This window comes from Numenius arquata, chromosome 10, assembly GCF_964106895.1.
Source record: "Numenius arquata chromosome 10, bNumArq3.hap1.1, whole genome shotgun sequence".
In the NCBI taxonomy this organism is placed as follows: Eukaryota; Metazoa; Chordata; class Aves; order Charadriiformes; family Scolopacidae; genus Numenius; species Numenius arquata.
The window spans coordinates 29561479-29577709 of NC_133585.1; the positions used below are offsets into that span (position 1 = coordinate 29561479).

The 16231-nt window shown below is 37.5% G+C and overlaps 1 protein-coding gene across 1 annotated transcript in view; it reads left to right on the forward strand.

The window, feature by feature from the left end:
• The window catches only part of TBC1D9 (TBC1 domain family member 9), a 52827-nt gene that overhangs the window by 19343 nt on the left and 17253 nt on the right, over window positions 1–16231 (forward strand). Inside the window, exons 3-11 of the mRNA XM_074154391.1 lie at window positions 2169–2287; window positions 3536–3764; window positions 4819–5080; window positions 6276–6483; window positions 9222–9428; window positions 11130–11300; window positions 11715–11865; window positions 13466–13680; window positions 15576–15693. Coding sequence (XP_074010492.1) covers window positions 2169–2287; window positions 3536–3764; window positions 4819–5080; window positions 6276–6483; window positions 9222–9428; window positions 11130–11300; window positions 11715–11865; window positions 13466–13680; window positions 15576–15693 — 1680 coding nt within the window. The remainder of the gene's footprint in view (window positions 1–2168; window positions 2288–3535; window positions 3765–4818; window positions 5081–6275; window positions 6484–9221; window positions 9429–11129; window positions 11301–11714; window positions 11866–13465; window positions 13681–15575; window positions 15694–16231) is intronic.

Genomic DNA, 16231 nt, shown 5'->3' on the forward strand with positions numbered 1-16231 from the left:
TTAGACATATTGCTTAATTTGCCTAGAAGGCCAATGATGGCAAAGTGGTAAATGCTTCTAATATGCTAAGATAGGCAAAGACTTGCCAGTAGCAGAGTTAAAATAGACCTGCAGTTTAAAACATTGCAGCAAAAGTGTTTTTTAATCCTGAGTGAACAAAGCAAAGAGAAAGATCTAGACTGTGATGATAAATTGATGAGAACTAGGGTGTAGATTTTGGCCTGATTGCATGATCTGCTGTAGATTAGACTGGGCAAGTAAACAGTAAGACAGCACAGACAAAAAGAAATTGAAAGAATGAGATAGATTGTTACAGGTTGAGAATAATCAAGGGAAGCTGTTTCATCAGAAGAGAAAAATAATTGATGAACTGCAAACAAGAAATAGACAGCTTTAAGAAACAGTTCATCATGATAGTGTGTCTGCACTGCTTGTCACTGCTTTTCAAGAGATGAGTGATTTTTCTGATGACAGTCTAGTTTTATATGCACAGCCAATGTAATTCATCATTGCTTTTTACAGCAGTATAAAAGCCAAGAAGAAATAAATTAGCCTTTAGACTACCTCATGAGTTCCAGAAAGGTCTGGTTACATCCAGTAGTTTTAAGGAGAAGCAGCAGTGCTGATCACTTGTGGTTCTGAAATATTAGTTACATACGCAAGCTATTCTGCAGCATGATATATGTATCCATACTACAACTAGGATTGTGAAATTCCCCTGGAAGTTGCACAGAATGTTGCCTTCTGTTGCTTCCATTGGAGTTGTGTGAAGCTCTGTATACTGTAGAAAGAATATTTTTTTCCCCATCATTTGTTGCTGAACAACCAGGAAAATGATTGTTTGGTATGTAATCAAGATAGCTGCATTGAGTTCTGCTACAAACCGTGGAAACACTTATGCACAGACATGTGACGATTTGTGCCTTAGTGAAGCCGAAGAAGTTATTAGCAACCGTTTGTTGTAATTTTACTTCTTTCTAATGGTTGCTTCACATGAGCCGCTTCACTTTGTTGGGTTCTTTAGGCATTAGTTAGCAGGTAGGTAAGTTTACTTGCTAGTTCTGAATAAAATGAGCCACATCTGTGATTTGAACAAAAAGATGACATAGTATTGATGCTATTTCCTACCTGAATTGAGATACCTTTAATCAAGCTTCAGGTACAGATGTTTCTGTATGAACATGTAATGTTTGTTTTTTGGAAATACTTAAAAGTCCCATTTTTCACATAATTCCCTCAACATCCTATTTGGGGGGAACAATTTTTTTGTGAGTGCTGAATTTATTCTTCCTTTTGGGTGAGCACAGAGAGATCCTGAAGAGCACCAACAACTTTATTCTGCAAGATGTCAAGAACGGGATCAAAATGGAAGTTATTTTTATTACAATCCATCTCAAGTAAAACAGAAGCTAAAATTTGCATATATAAACTCTAGTTCATATGAGAAGCTTTTTCATCCCTGTTCTGTACTGCTTTACAGACTACATGTATGCTGGTTCCTCAGTATCAAAGATATCTCACTTGACCGCTTTTGGTCTCCTAAGCAAACTAGGGTCATCGAACTTTAGTTTATTCTTACATCATTACAAGTAAACCACTTCTGAAAACCTTCTTCCCCTAAAAAGATACAGCTTTCTTAGAGGTCTTTCAACACTGTTCCTTTGAGGAAGAGACATTGTAATAGACTTGTCAGAAAAACTGTTCTTTTCAGCTTTTACGCTTGAAATTTTATCATTGTTTCATAATTTATAGATGTACGTAATGGTGAAGAATTGGGAACCAATGGTAGAATATACAACTGTTGGGGTTTTTTGTCAGTTCCTGACAGATGCAGGTAATACTTTTGCAAACTCTTTAAAATGTGACATTGGGCAGCTCGATGTCGTTATTGTGGTTAGAATTCTAAATGTAGGCGAACTCTGCTCATGATACTGACATAAGTAGTTCATACTTCTCACAGAGTAATCTTGAAGATTGCTATCTATTTATTATGAAGTCAAAGACTATGGGAGAAAATTTTGGAATTTCCAGGGACACAGCATCTGGTGAAATATTGCATCTCCAGTTACTGGCGAGTTTTATTAGGATCTTCTGTTTATGGTTTATGATTAAGACAACACTGACATTGGTGAATTATTTATTTTGTGACTTTTTTTTTTGATATGCAGGTTGCTCAAGGAAGGAAATCACTGAACACTGGGAATGGCTTGAACAGAATTTGTTGCAAACTCTTTCAATCTTTGAAAATGAGAATGACATAAATACATTTGTCAGAGGAAAAATACAGGTAGTTTAAAATATTATTATTAATGTGGTTAATGATAAATGTGACTGTGGCAGGAAAACTGATGTGAATTCTAAACAAATTTGACTTGGTAGTCTCCAGGCTGCTCCTTTTTTGAAGGAAAACCAGATTCTAAGTAGCAACATGTATGTAAAAATTTGGGAAAATGGGATTAGTGCACATAACTACAGCAGCGTGATTAAAAAAAAAAAGTAAAAATATATTTATAGAGAGAGAAAGAGGCGGGGCTTCAAACATTATATGTTCTAAAATTAATTGCACTGTTGCTTCTGTCTTGCTTGTGTTTTACTAGTGAATCAGGTATGAGGGCTATAGATGGTCATGGAAACACGCGAGAAGACATCTGTCTTGTGAAACATAATCCTTTAAGGAAATTGTTACTTTTTGGAGTTGGACAAATATTACATGTGAATGATGATTTGCTGTCTTACACTCTGCTTTGCATGTAAATATGGAGCAATTTGAGGACAAGAAGTTACTTTCCTTTTTATAACTTTAATTTAGGAGGCAATAGGGAAGATTCATAAAAAGAGATTGGGAAAATAAGTGAATAGACCAGAACTTCAGTATAGAACAGAAGGAACTGTTGTCTTTGAGGTATCAAAAAGCAGCTTTTCACCAGACTGCCGCCACTTCAAATTTGATGAAGGTCTTGTGCACCTAAAAGTGTGAATTATTTTTCCATCCTGCCAGTTTATCTAATAGGAGATACTTCTTTTTTTTCCTCTTGCTCTTCTCTTTTGCTCAAGGTCCACTAAGAGGGGTCATAGAAGTCATTGGTGTTTTCCCTAATGAACAGCAGATCCTTTTTTCCTTTTACTTTTTTCTTTCCTTTTAGAAGAAAATTTTCCAGTGAAAAATATGCTTCCTGCCTCCTCCGGGAGCATATTTATGTGGAAGTGGAAAATATTACAAATCGCAGGTGCTTTACAGAGTTGTTAGGAGTATTTGAGATAGGCTGGTTAATTTAAAATAGGGTACTGGCAAGTACTGGTATTTGGTTGCTGTTGACATAGGTATGGTAGGGAGCAAGGTCATGAGAAAGACAGCCTTGAATAAAGTAAATAACTATGTAAGCAAAAGAATGAGCAGAAGAATAAGAGATAAGCAAAAGACTTTCTTGATGTTGCAGTAACTGTTGTGGCCTCCGGCCCAGATGGCAATGGTAATAAGGATATCTGATACCCTATGGCAACTAACATGCTGTGTACTTCTTTCACTCCCTACTAGGGCATCATCGCTGAATACAACAAAATCAATGGCATCAAGGAGGATGACGATACAGAAAAATTTAAGGAAGCCATAGTGAAATTTCACAAGCTATTTGGGATGCCGGAAGAAGAGAAATTAGTGAACTACTATTCCTGCAGTTACTGGAAGGGGAAGGTTCCCCGTCAGGGCTGGGTGTATCTCAGCATTAATCACCTTTGCTTTTACTCGTTCCTCATGGGCAGGGAAGGTATGTTTTACAGTGGGACAGTGGTCTGTGCATTGAAGAATTGTTAGAAATCTTCTGTAATTTTTTACTGTTCACCTACTGAACCGCTGGGGGTGTGAAGACACTGCTGAGGAAAAGAGGAGCAGGGAGCAATTCCCCAGTTGTCACGCTGCTTAACTGTGCCCTTATTCCCTTGTTTGTTTTGCATTTCTCAATGCATTCTCTGCAAAACAGTATCTGGGCATCATTTAGAGGCATGGTTTACTTCAGGGACTGTGCCCAAAAGGGAATAGGGCTGAGATCACACCAGTTTTGGTTCCTTCTACTCTTATACAATCTTCCAGTGTTAGCCTGGCAGACTTTGCAACCTCAAATGCCACATTTACTCTTGCACAACACCACAGCACCACAGAAGCCTCAGAGGAGATCTAGGATTAAGAACTACATAGTGTGGATGCAACCCGTCTTCTCTAGAGGAGTTAATTCTAAGCAGTGTGGAAGTGAGAAAGTCTGCAGTACCTGGTTATGGGCAATGGATCAGTCCCAGGTCTTTCTGTTGAGCTGTGTAGACATACCTTAGTGAATGACTGGATTGATTTTTTTTATTTTTTTTTTGACAAAAAACAAATATAGATTTAGTCCCTGTTTTAAGGACAATATCCTAACCTGTAGTGGTGTTGGAAGAAAAGCCGGGGATCTGTCATCACTGTAATATTTGAAACTTTTTAACATAAAAATAACGCAAGCCTGGCTGATGTGTTTGGATGATGTTTCTTTGCTTCCATAGGAAAAAAGGACATCAGAGTCTGAGCAAGTGCTGTGGCAATGATGAATTATGTTAGCCCACCTAGCTTTGTAATGCTTTTGTGTAGTGTTCTATACAGAAGTAAGTGATATTTAAAGTCTTATCTGCTGTTTGTCAGGTGATCATGGGTGTTTTTGTACAAGCTGTCCTCCCAACTTTTCAAGGTGCAAGAAAATCTCAGCTGAATATATTTTATCAGAAGAGGAAGATAAATGCTTTTGAATATGCTAATTTTTGTACTGAATTTTTTTTTTTTTTGCTTCTGTTCAGCAAAGTTAGTTATCCGCTGGGTTGATATCACTCAACTTGAGAAGAATGCTACATTGCTCTTCCCTGATATGATCAAAGTGAGCACAAGGTCAAGTGAACATTTCTTCTCAGTATTCCTTAATATCAGTGAGACATTTAAACTAATGGAACAGCTTGCCAATATAGCTATGCGACAGCTTTTGGACAATGAAGGATTTGAACAAGACAGGTCATTACCGAAGCTGAAAAAGAAATCTCCCAAAAAAGTATCTGCACTAAAACGGTAAGTAGCACTGGCTCTTAGTCGTTTGTTTCTTCTCAGTCCTTTTACTTGCAGCATTTTCTTGAAAAGTTTTCTAATGTTGCTGCCATTTACTGTTGCTTGAAAAGGAATGATTGATTCCAGCAGTGGCAAAATGTGAATAATTATTTATATATAATTACTTGGTCTGCTGCTGAAATAGGAAAGGGAAGACATTTTAATATGAACATGTTGCAAAAATAAAAGAAACATACTTGAGCTAAATTCTCATTTGTTCAGAAGCTCTTGACAGTATCTTGTTCAGTATCTTGTTCAGTATCTCTTGACACTGACCGTGTTAGGTATCTCTTGTAAGGCCCTTTTGTGTTACCAGGGGAAGGTATTGAAGTGATTTAAGTGTTATTAAGACACTTAAGTGTTATTAAGAAACGTGCCTAACATTCATACTTGGTCCTATAGCTGGAATTGAAAAAATTACTCTGGGTGATAGTCTATCTAGAACTTATTTTAGGTAAGAGACACAACAGATGACAAAATTCTAAGGGACTTAATTATTTGGAAAATATTTCTGCTTCTTTTCTAGGTATCATACTGCAATTTGATAGTTTCTTCTTAATTTTTCATTTTTTTTGTATGTTGATTATGTTAGTGAGCCAGACAGAATTGTAATCAGTGCTTGTTTATGTTTCTTATTACTTAGTGACGTCTGACATGCATTATATCATTTTGGTTTCTCTTTTTAATTATTCAATGTTTTGCATGGAATGCATTATCAAGACTAAGTCTTGAAATTGTTAACAGACTCTAGCCCTAATGATTCCATCATGTTAATAAATAAGCCTCAAAGAAGCATTTTTGGTGTAGTATTACATGGGGTAATGTGTTACTTAATAATAAATGGATTTGCTGTAATATGTTCTCAGAAAGTAGGGCTGAATGTGAAAAGATCACCCAGCCTGTTCCCGCTGAGAAGTTAGGATCAATGTACCTAAGTCATTCCTGGCAGATTTTTTTTTTTCATATAGTTTTAGAATCTTTCTACAGCAGAGTCTATACATCCCCTATATGCAAACTAATTCCACTGTTTTGCCATACATTCTGCACTTAACCGAGTTGTATGTTGCAGGTAACTTGCAATGATTTATATAAAATATATCTTAAAATGTGTTATGTATTTCTTAAAACAAGAAAAGCTTTCTGTGGGGCTTTTTTTTAGGGATCTTGATGCCAGAGCAAAGAGTGAGAGATACCGTGCGTTGTTCCGACTTCCCAAGGATGAGAAATTAGATGGACACACAGACTGTACCCTCTGGACTCCATTCAACAAAATGCATATTTTGGGTCAGATGTTTGTTTCTACAAACTACATTTGCTTTACTAGTAAAGAAGAGAACTTATGCAGCCTTATTATCCCTCTTCGAGAGGTAAATATTTGTATTTGTAAATTTATAGGGCAAATAATAAAGCAATATCTTACTGGAAATTGCAATCTAGCTTTGATGTTTTTTTCATCATTGGAGAAAGACCTCTTTTCATCCCTTTAATCTCTTGTGAGCGTACTATTCTGATGTGTTCTAAGTAATATTTAATGACTGTGTATCTTAGTTGAAAGTTCCTACTACTAAAATTCACAGGGAGTTTTCTCTGTCAGTTTTTACAACCTTCGTGAGTCCTTCCCATATTATGATTTACAGCCGCATTTTTGTGCCTCATAGGGAGGGATGGATGATAAAACTTCCTAGATTGATGAGTGGAACTTCTATTAAAGAATCTATCAGATAAGATTTGCTTTTGTCAGATACAAAAAGATTCATAATCATAAAGATTTGAATTGTCTCTTCATGCAGACTTGCAATTATTTATTCCTGTACATGGAAAATATTTGTCAGCATTTTACAAATTGGTATGCTTCCCTTTTTAAAGCTGTCAGCTTAAAGCAGATGTCCAGTAAAAAGAATTTAATTTTGATGCAATTAAAAAAAAAAATATGTTGGGGAGTGTTTTTTTTATGATTGACCTGATTTGTGGGTTAATGGAAAAATGTATAAAATAAGTCTTGGAAATAGTAGCAAAGCTGATGTAACCAAGGACAGTTTGGCTTGACTGAAGAACCATGGAATATTTCAAGGCACTGTTTTCCCCCACAAATCACTAAGAATAAAAACAAATGGTATTTGTTTGGAAACTTTGAAGTGCAGCTTCTCCACAGTGTCTTGCAATGACTTTGGTTATTTGGGGAGACACATTCGATTATGGTTGCACTGTTTGTCTAGAACTCCAAGGGAGCAAGGGTCCTCCAGGTAAAGTGGTGGAGGAGGAGAACAAAGTCTGCATTTAACAGGATGTCTTTTCCTGGATGCAGATTCAGCAACTGCTTTTGATAACCACAGCCGCAGCATCATGGGATTCAAAGCAGCTCTAAAGCTTTAAGAGAAATAGCTGAAGGAATAAGTGCTTTGTGGGGACAGGTTAAGTCTCAGCACCAGCAAGGACAACAGTAACACACTGGGTAGCGTCAGTCCTCAGAACAACTGATCAGTACCTTTAATAATTAAAGAGAAGCTTCCTGTTTAATTAAAGCTTTGGGACAGACCCTAACCTAATTCCAGTATTCTGTGATATCCTGGAGATGTTTTGACAGATGAGACAATAATGAAGCATTGATTCAGAAATGATGATAGGAAAAGATGGTTTTCAGTGACTGACTGCACGGCTCACTGTCTCCAAGATCAGCACTTCAGATATGTGTGTGTCTCTACTTGAGTAGGAAATATGTGAATATTGGCTCTCGTTATAGCAGAGTATACTTGCTATAATTTCTGTTCTGTGCCTCTAGAACTTGTCTGTTTTTTGTGCTGATTACACTCAAACAGTTTTTAAGTGGAACAGAAAAATGACATAGGAATGATTTTAGCTAATTTCAGTATGCTGTTAGTGGCCCTTTAAGTTATTCATTAACTAATAGGTTTGCAGTCAACGGAAAAATAAAAGGAAGTTGAAAGGAAAGAGGAGTGATTTAGCATCTGAGCTGTATACTGCAGTCTTTAAATATATCTTCAAAGAAAATATTGTGTGAAAAATGGTTATCCTATCCTTTTAGCTAGAGAGATATTAATATTATAGCACTAATGTCTTACCATTGATCTCTGTTTTAAGAAGGGTTTTTAAAAAAAGGGCAAAACTAAAAGGTCCTAGCAAAATGAAATATGCCGTCTTCTATTCTGAAGGCAGTAAGAGCGCTTTCGTTATCTGGGAAATGGTTTAAAGTCATAAAAGCAGTGGTTAAAAGTACTTAAAATTGTGATATGTCTTTCGTTCAATCTATGAGCTGCACAAACCTGATTGATTGGTTTATTTGTTTTTCGGGCTAATAATTGATAATGTTTAGAACACACAGTTGTTCTATAATTCATCCACTTATCGCTGAGTTTTGTTTGTGCTAACATGCTTTACCAAAAGTTGAGGGAACTAGTGCCCTGTACTCAGTAAATTGTGGTGTGAGTACTGTTTGCAGGTTGGAGTTCAGTTAGATTAGTGACCGTTTCGCGAACAGTTGAAGGCCAAACAAAAATCTCCACCTCACAGGGTTAGATGTTTTCCTTTGTAAAGAAAGGTATGGGGGTTAGTTTCCCTGTGTTGCTGGTTTCTGTGTACTCTGAAAATACAGTTGCAGTAACAGTTGTTATCACAGTATACAACTAATAATATAGCACTAGAATAGGAGTGTTAGCCCCAAAATGGCTCATTCACATATATTGGCAATAAAAACTAATCAAAAGTCTTTGTTGATTCAGCCTGTACTGGTGTTGGGGAGCAGGAGAGGGATTCGGAGGTCCTACAAAAATAAAAGCCTATAGATCTGCATCCTGCAGAAAAAAAATATTACTGATTCTTTTAAAATAAAGCCCGAGGAAAACAAACTAAGGAGTGCAAAGGAGTTTTGCAGGAGAATGTACTGGAGCCAGTTGTTTGAGGGATGAGAGTCTTCATCTTTCAGACTTGTAAGTCCATGCATCTAAATCCTCTTTTCGCACAGAGGGATATCCGTAGTGATTTAATGTAAGGGGGCAAGGGGTGTGGATTTATTGTATTAAAATGATTTCTTAGACCAAGCAACTTGATTAATTAAAGATCTTAAGCTGTAGCTACTGTTTCTCCACAGGTGACAATAGTGGAAAAGGCAGACAGCTCCAGTGTGTTGCCCAGCCCTTTATCCATCAGCACGAAAAATAGAATGACATTCCTTTTTGCCAACTTGAAAGACAGAGACTTTCTTGTACAGAGAATCTCAGACTTTCTACAACAAACCACTTCAAAAATATACTTGGAAAGAAATATTTCTGGAAGCTATATCAGCTCAGATGATGAGGTATGTGGAGGAACATGAATTGTTTGCTAGAAGGGGATTTTAACTGGTGCAGGGAGAGAAAAGCCAGGAAAAAACCCTTGAGTTTTTGTAAAACTAAATCTTTGTACACAGAAATATAACCTCTTTTGTGTTAATGCCTCTAGCTTCCTTAAGCTGCACAGTTAAAATGCTATGATTAAGATATCTTTTTGTTTTTCATGTTAGACCTAAGAGCTACTTGTAGCTCCTGCTGCCACATTCTGAAATTACAGTGTATCTTCTTGGAAAGTGTCATAGTTAACTAACTGGTTAATTGAATAATACTGTTTAATATCTATCGACTTGTCCACGTAAAAATGTAATTGTGGAATTTTAATAATTTGAAGAATTTTTCGGTTGATATGAAACTCTTTTTATTCAAGACTTTAGCTGCTAAATCTCATCCTTTGATTCTTCAGAAAACAACGTCCGAGCTGAGCAAGTTTTCATGTCCACTGTTAGTGAATTTTAGAACATTTGAACTAACAAAAAAAAGCCAGACCCTGTCCTGGACATCAGATGGCCCTATTCTGAACCACGTCCCTATTTACCTATGCACAATAAATGGTTCTTAAAAGATATGATTAGATAAGCTTTTCTCAGGCAATTTGAATATCAAGACTTCTGCTGAATTCCTAGGTTTTATATATGAAATTTAGATGCTTCATATCACAACTTTGTCAGATCTGTTTAAACTCAGCAAAGTTTAGCAGTTCAGGTCTCAAAGCAAAAAAACTTTTGTAGTGTGTCACTTCGGTTTTATGTAGGTAGATCTCCCATTCCAAGTCTGTAGTAACCCGTAACTTAGTGTATTGCATTGAGTAGCTCTATCTTGTTTGCCATGTAAATCTTAAAATTCAGTTTTTTTACTTGCTTGGTTGTTGGTGAGGGATAATTAGTGTGGTGTTGTAGTTGTATACCAGAGCACATACGCGTGTATGTACAACGCTGAAACTTTGTCTTGTTTTTTGCCCTGAATGGATCTACATAATCTACCTACTGAATTTTAAACACAAATTAATAATTGCAAGCATTATTGTTACACTTAGTAATATAACTACATTACATAGACATGCACGACTTAATTTTGCTTTCAGGCATTTGGTGTGAACTGCTATTTGAGATCTTAGCGTGATAAATTTTAAAAGCTGTTTGAGAAAATATTTTTCTTTCAAATCACAATGTGACAGTGTTGAATTTTCTGTAGAACTTTTTTTAAAGTGATGGGAACAAAATAATTTATTTTGTGCGTGTCTGTATAAACCTATATACAGATATACTTGTGTATGTGTACACACACATATATTATATGTGATATATAAATCTTACATTCTGGACAGTCAAGGAGTCACCTGGCCAGTCAACAAAACTGTGATGGTGATGGGAGCTGGTTTGATTGGCCAGGGCTACTTGAAGTTCACACTACCTTAACAATTCTAATTCTAATTATAGGAGTTGATTACTTGGAGGGGAGAAGCTATTGAGAAACTGGAAACGATTTGGTTATTCTACCCTGATTTAATTTCTGCTGTCATATGCTCAGCCTGTGAATGTACCTGGGTGATTTAATTTGCTCAGGTTTTGTTAGCTGTTAGCATATATAAATTTTGAAGTAAAATGAGGTGAAAAGTCCAGGCTCTGGCTCAGCCCCATGTCTGTATTGCTTGTGACTGCTTTCTACAGGTGTTTACAAGATCAAGTAGTTTAACTTCTGCCAGCCCTCATAAAAGCCTCAGCTCTGAGTCAGAGGGAGAGCGACAGTTCAATCTCAATGACAATGGCATTCCAACAGCAACTCAAGCTTTAATGACAATGTATCGCCGGAGGTCACCTGAGGAGTTCAACCCCAAGCTGGTAAAATACACCTCGGAGTGCTGTACCTGACTGAAAGGGTTTCGTTCTGCCACAGACACTTAAGAGGCAGTATTTTTCACTGAAATAAAGCGTTGAACATGCTGTCTTTTTACTGATAGAAACAAGTTCATTACATTAAAAAGCAAAGTTGGATGTAAATCAATGAGAGCTTATATGCCTGCTCTTAAGTACAACTGCTTCAACAATATTCTTGCGACAGCAAGTTCTACTGGAATAGAAACTAAGAAAAGGGAGAAGGTAGCCCATTAAGAAGAGAATTGGACTCTAGCCAAGTTATTTGTTGCTCGCCTGAAAAGTTAGGACGTTTCAGGCTTTTTCACACTTTGCGCTTCAGTGAGGCAGAGTGTTAGAAAAAGAAGCTGCTTCTTTATGCCTGCCTTTCTTTGCTTTTAGGCTAAGGAGTTCTTGAAAGAACAGGCATGGAAGATTCACTTTGCTGAATATGGCCAAGGAGTCTGCATGTATCGTACAGAGAAAACCAGAGACCTTGTGCTGAAGGGCATTCCAGAAAGCATGAGGGGGGAACTTTGGCTGCTATTTTCAGGTAGGTATTCATTTGAACGTGACAGTGGGATATAAGCAAAATCACGAGGGAAGAAGGGATTTCAGAGATGTTTAAAGGTGCAGATAATAAGCGTCTAAAAATATTTGGAGCAAGGAAGGCTGTGATTGTTAGCAGGCGCCAGACTGGTTTAGAGAAGAGTTCTGTTTAGACCAGTGAATACCCTTTCTCAAACAGGCTCAAATAATTAGGGGAGAACATAAAAAAGCAGAACGCACACTCTGTTAGCAGAAGCCTGCAGTGTAGGGGCTTCTAGATGTTCAACAACCACCAGCAGGCTTAATTCCCATTTATTTAATAATTCTGAATCCAGTTAAGCTTTTGGCCTTCATAGCAAGTTGTGGCAAGGAATTCCAAATTTTTAAACATGTTGCATGGAACCAATATTTTTCCTTTTTTTTTTTTTAAATAATATAAAAAAGTTACTTTATCATTTTATTAGGTGCCCCATTATTGGAAAAGTGGTGAGAAAATATTTATGTCCATCTTCTGTGCCATCAAGGATTCTCTAGATCTGTGTCCCCTTGGGTTTTTTTCCAAAGTTGAAGAATTTTGTTCATTTTATTAGTAGTTATGTGGAAATCACTCCATACCTCAGACTTTTTTCATAACATTTAATTTACTGTATGCCTTCTCTAGCTCTGTCCCTCCCCAAGGTAGTTACCACAGCTACCTGCAACATTTAGGATATGAGCACACCAGGGACTTTATGTGATGCTTTCTGGTTTGTTTTCTCTCTCTTCCCTAATAATTCTTAATCTTGTACATCTCTGTGCTGCTGGGCATCAAACAAATGTTTTGGGAAAATGTGCACTGGAATGCACAGATCTGTCCTATGTCTAATTAATAGCTACTTTGGACCAATTTTCATGGTGTATGCATAATTAGTATTTTCCATGTGCGTAACTTTGTGCTAGTAACACTTGATTTGCTGCTGAGATTTTCATTTCCAGGGAAGTTTTAAAGTCAGCAGCGAAATCTCATAGCAACTCTGTGAGCAGGCAATAGTATCCCTAAGACAGGGTAGGTGCCTTGCCCAGGATGACAGAGTCATTTTCAGAAGCAGGAATAGAGCTCAGGAGTTCCTGTCTCTTGCTTTTGGCTGAGAATATCATACTTTCTGCAATCAAGCATTAATCTACTCCCTCCTCAGGGCAAGTAGCTTTCTCAAAGGCATGTTTTGAGTTATTTAGGATAATCAAACCCACAGCCACCTGCAGGGAGAGCTCATGATACCCCGTGACTGCACAGCTGGTTTGTTCTTCATGCCCCCTGTTTATTTCTGGCTAAAAAAGAGAGAGGCTTTATCTTCTTCCCCTCCCTCCCCCCCCCCCCCCCCTTTTTTTTTTTTTTTTTTACTTGATTATAAAATGCCTTGAGGAGAAGACAAGAAGGGGTGATACCTCAATCACCTAAGCACATCTTTTTTTTTTTTTTTATCACCTTTACAAAAATAGCATTTAACATGTGGTTTCAAAATGGTTGTTGGTGACATTCAAGATGGAAGGGTAGCAGAAGGTTATCACATTGGGGTACTGTATCTGCTAACCATTGCCTTTTTCTTTTGTTTTCCTACTCCTAGGAGCCATTAATGAAATGGCCACTCATCCTGGCTATTATGAGGACCTAGTGGAGAAATCGATGGGGAAGTACAATCTTGCTACAGAAGAGATAGAGAGGGATCTGCACCGCTCCCTTCCGGAACACCCTGCCTTCCAGAATGAGATGGGTATTGCTGCTCTAAGGAGAGTCTTGACAGCTTATGCTTTTAGGAATCCAAACATCGGATATTGTCAGGTAATTGAAATACATTGGTACTCCTTCAATTTCTGGAATTCTAGTTCTTTCCTTATACCCATGTTTCTCCAGTGATGTACAGGATTATTTGCCTGTGTCAAGTACACCGATGTATGTGTAATGCTGTGAGGTAAAGCCTCAATGCTGCCAAGTTACAGCAATGCTGAGGTCAGAAGGATTTGACACTAGGACCTACTCTAACAGAAGTATTAGCAGTGCATGCTGAGAGATATGCATAGCTTTCTGTAAGCATATTTTCTGCCCATAAATCTAGAAACTGGACAGAGGATAACAACAGAGCTGTCCTTAAGTGCATCTACAGAAAATGACAAATGGGCCCTGAAGACAGGTTCTTTTAAGCAGGAAAACACCCCGAAAAACCAACTTTAATGGTTCAGCCTTAAATTTTTGTCTACTTATTCACTTTATTAGTTGCACTAACCCTCCAGAACCTCCTTTACTTTTTCCGGTAATGCTATTCCATCATTCAAAACAAAATTAATAAAAAAACCCAAAATAAAGCACCCCAGATGATATCTTATCATCACAGCCATGTATTTGTAGAGTTAATACTGACCAGCGCATGGTTTTGGAGTTCTTATGCTTGTGATACAGGTCACTTTTAATTTCTGGTCCCAAATCTTTCTTTCTTGCTATGTAACTTTGACTTACCACCCAGGCCCTTTCTTTGCATTCCTACCTATTTTGGCAAAAGGGAAACTTAAATTCATGAGTATTAAGAAGCCTGATTAATGTTTGACTGTTAAGACTCCTAGATGCAACATGAGTAAGTGAAGGTGCAAAGAATTCGAACAGATACCATCATAAATTATTTAATAACAAATATAATACTAAGTAATAGCTACCATAACTTTTTGTAAAGGTTGTTTAACAGAGGAACAGTAGAAAGACACTGTGATCCTGGTTCCTAAAGCTGTCACATCAATTGTTAATAGCCTTGGAACTTGGTCCAAGGCATTCAGAATGCTGATGGACAGTTACAGTGAGAATTCAGGCACTGGACGTGGTAGACAAGATAAAAAGGAATAACATAGACTTTGACAGAGTTGTAATGTTGTTTTCAGTTTCAATTGAAACCTTAGCTGCTGTTTCAAACAGGTAATGATCAAGCTTGAGTCTTAAAATGTTACAGGATCTGAAATGAGCAGCTAATTCCTTAGGAGGCAAACTGAGAAGAAAATGGTACTGAAATAGTTCATTTCTTCAGACTAAGGGAGGTCTAATCAAAGGCTGTAAGCAAACAATTCGCATGCCATTGTACAATGCTGTGATATTTGAAATGGAGTGAAACGGGCTGCAAAAAACTGTCGTGTACACAGTCAAACATGGAGGGTGAGCAACAGCAAGAGACTTCTGTTTCACTATGCTCTGGTTGTTCGTGACTGACACGATTACAGGCATGTGCCTCAGCTGACAGATGCCCTGTCTTCACCTTTTCACTGGAGCAGAAAGCCTGGGGAGCACAGGCTGCCTCTGCAAGGGGTGGTACAGCAGCTGCCATCATTAGTGCTGTAGGAGGCATTTTGCCTGCATCACACCCAGGTTCCCCCAGAGCACCTATTGGCAGAATATCAGTAGCAGTGTAACTGGATGCTTGCAGACCTGAGTAGGTCCTCGAGTATGAAAAGAAATCTTGATTTATTGTTTTCTTTTAAAAAAACAAACAGAACCTAACAATTTTCTGTGGTTTATTTGAGGCTTTCTTAAGCCTTCCTCTGAGCCCTGGGAAAACACTGCCTGTTTCAAGGAAGATACTTGGGGTCTGCAGGGGGTGATGTAGCTATTTTCCTAACCGTAGTAACCACTTATCTGCCAGTTACTGTGCTAGATATTGAATAAATGGGTCTGGCAATTTTTATTTCTCATTCTTTTAGGCTATGAATATTGTAACTTCAGTACTCCTCCTTTATGCAAAAGAGGAGGAAGCTTTCTGGCTGCTGGTGGCCCTGTGTGAACGTATGCTACCTGACTACTACAACACAAGAGTTGTTGGTATGTTATGGGGAAATTTTCTAAAATGACAGTACAAATATTAACCAAATCAATTGGTATTACTTGTGTTGAAACAATCATATGTGTAGATGTATGTGTAACGCAGATACAACTGTGAATCCTAGTGGCAGGACAGCTTGCTCAGGAGCATAGAAGCAATTCCCTAAACAGATACTGTGATAGTAGTTTTTCACTTAGGATTAGATGGCATTCTAAAGTGGGCTAAAACAAAGTAAATAAAAAGGAGATAGGAGGCTAAAATTTGAATTTTAGATGGATCCTGTTATCTAATTAAGGTAAAGTAGAAACAGGAGCTTTGGCATTTTTCAGTAGAAGTCTTTGTGCCTGTTTGCCTCTGATTTGAAAGGGTGCAAGTATCTGAAAGCTGTTGTTTTCAGATGATGGTTTCCTTGTGTATGTGGAAGTGAATGGCTCTTCAGTTTATCATGGAAACTGTTTTTACTGTAGCTTGCAAATGCTTGAGATACTCATTTAGCCTTAGAAATTATTCTTTCTGGCCTGCTTAAGGCACTGATGT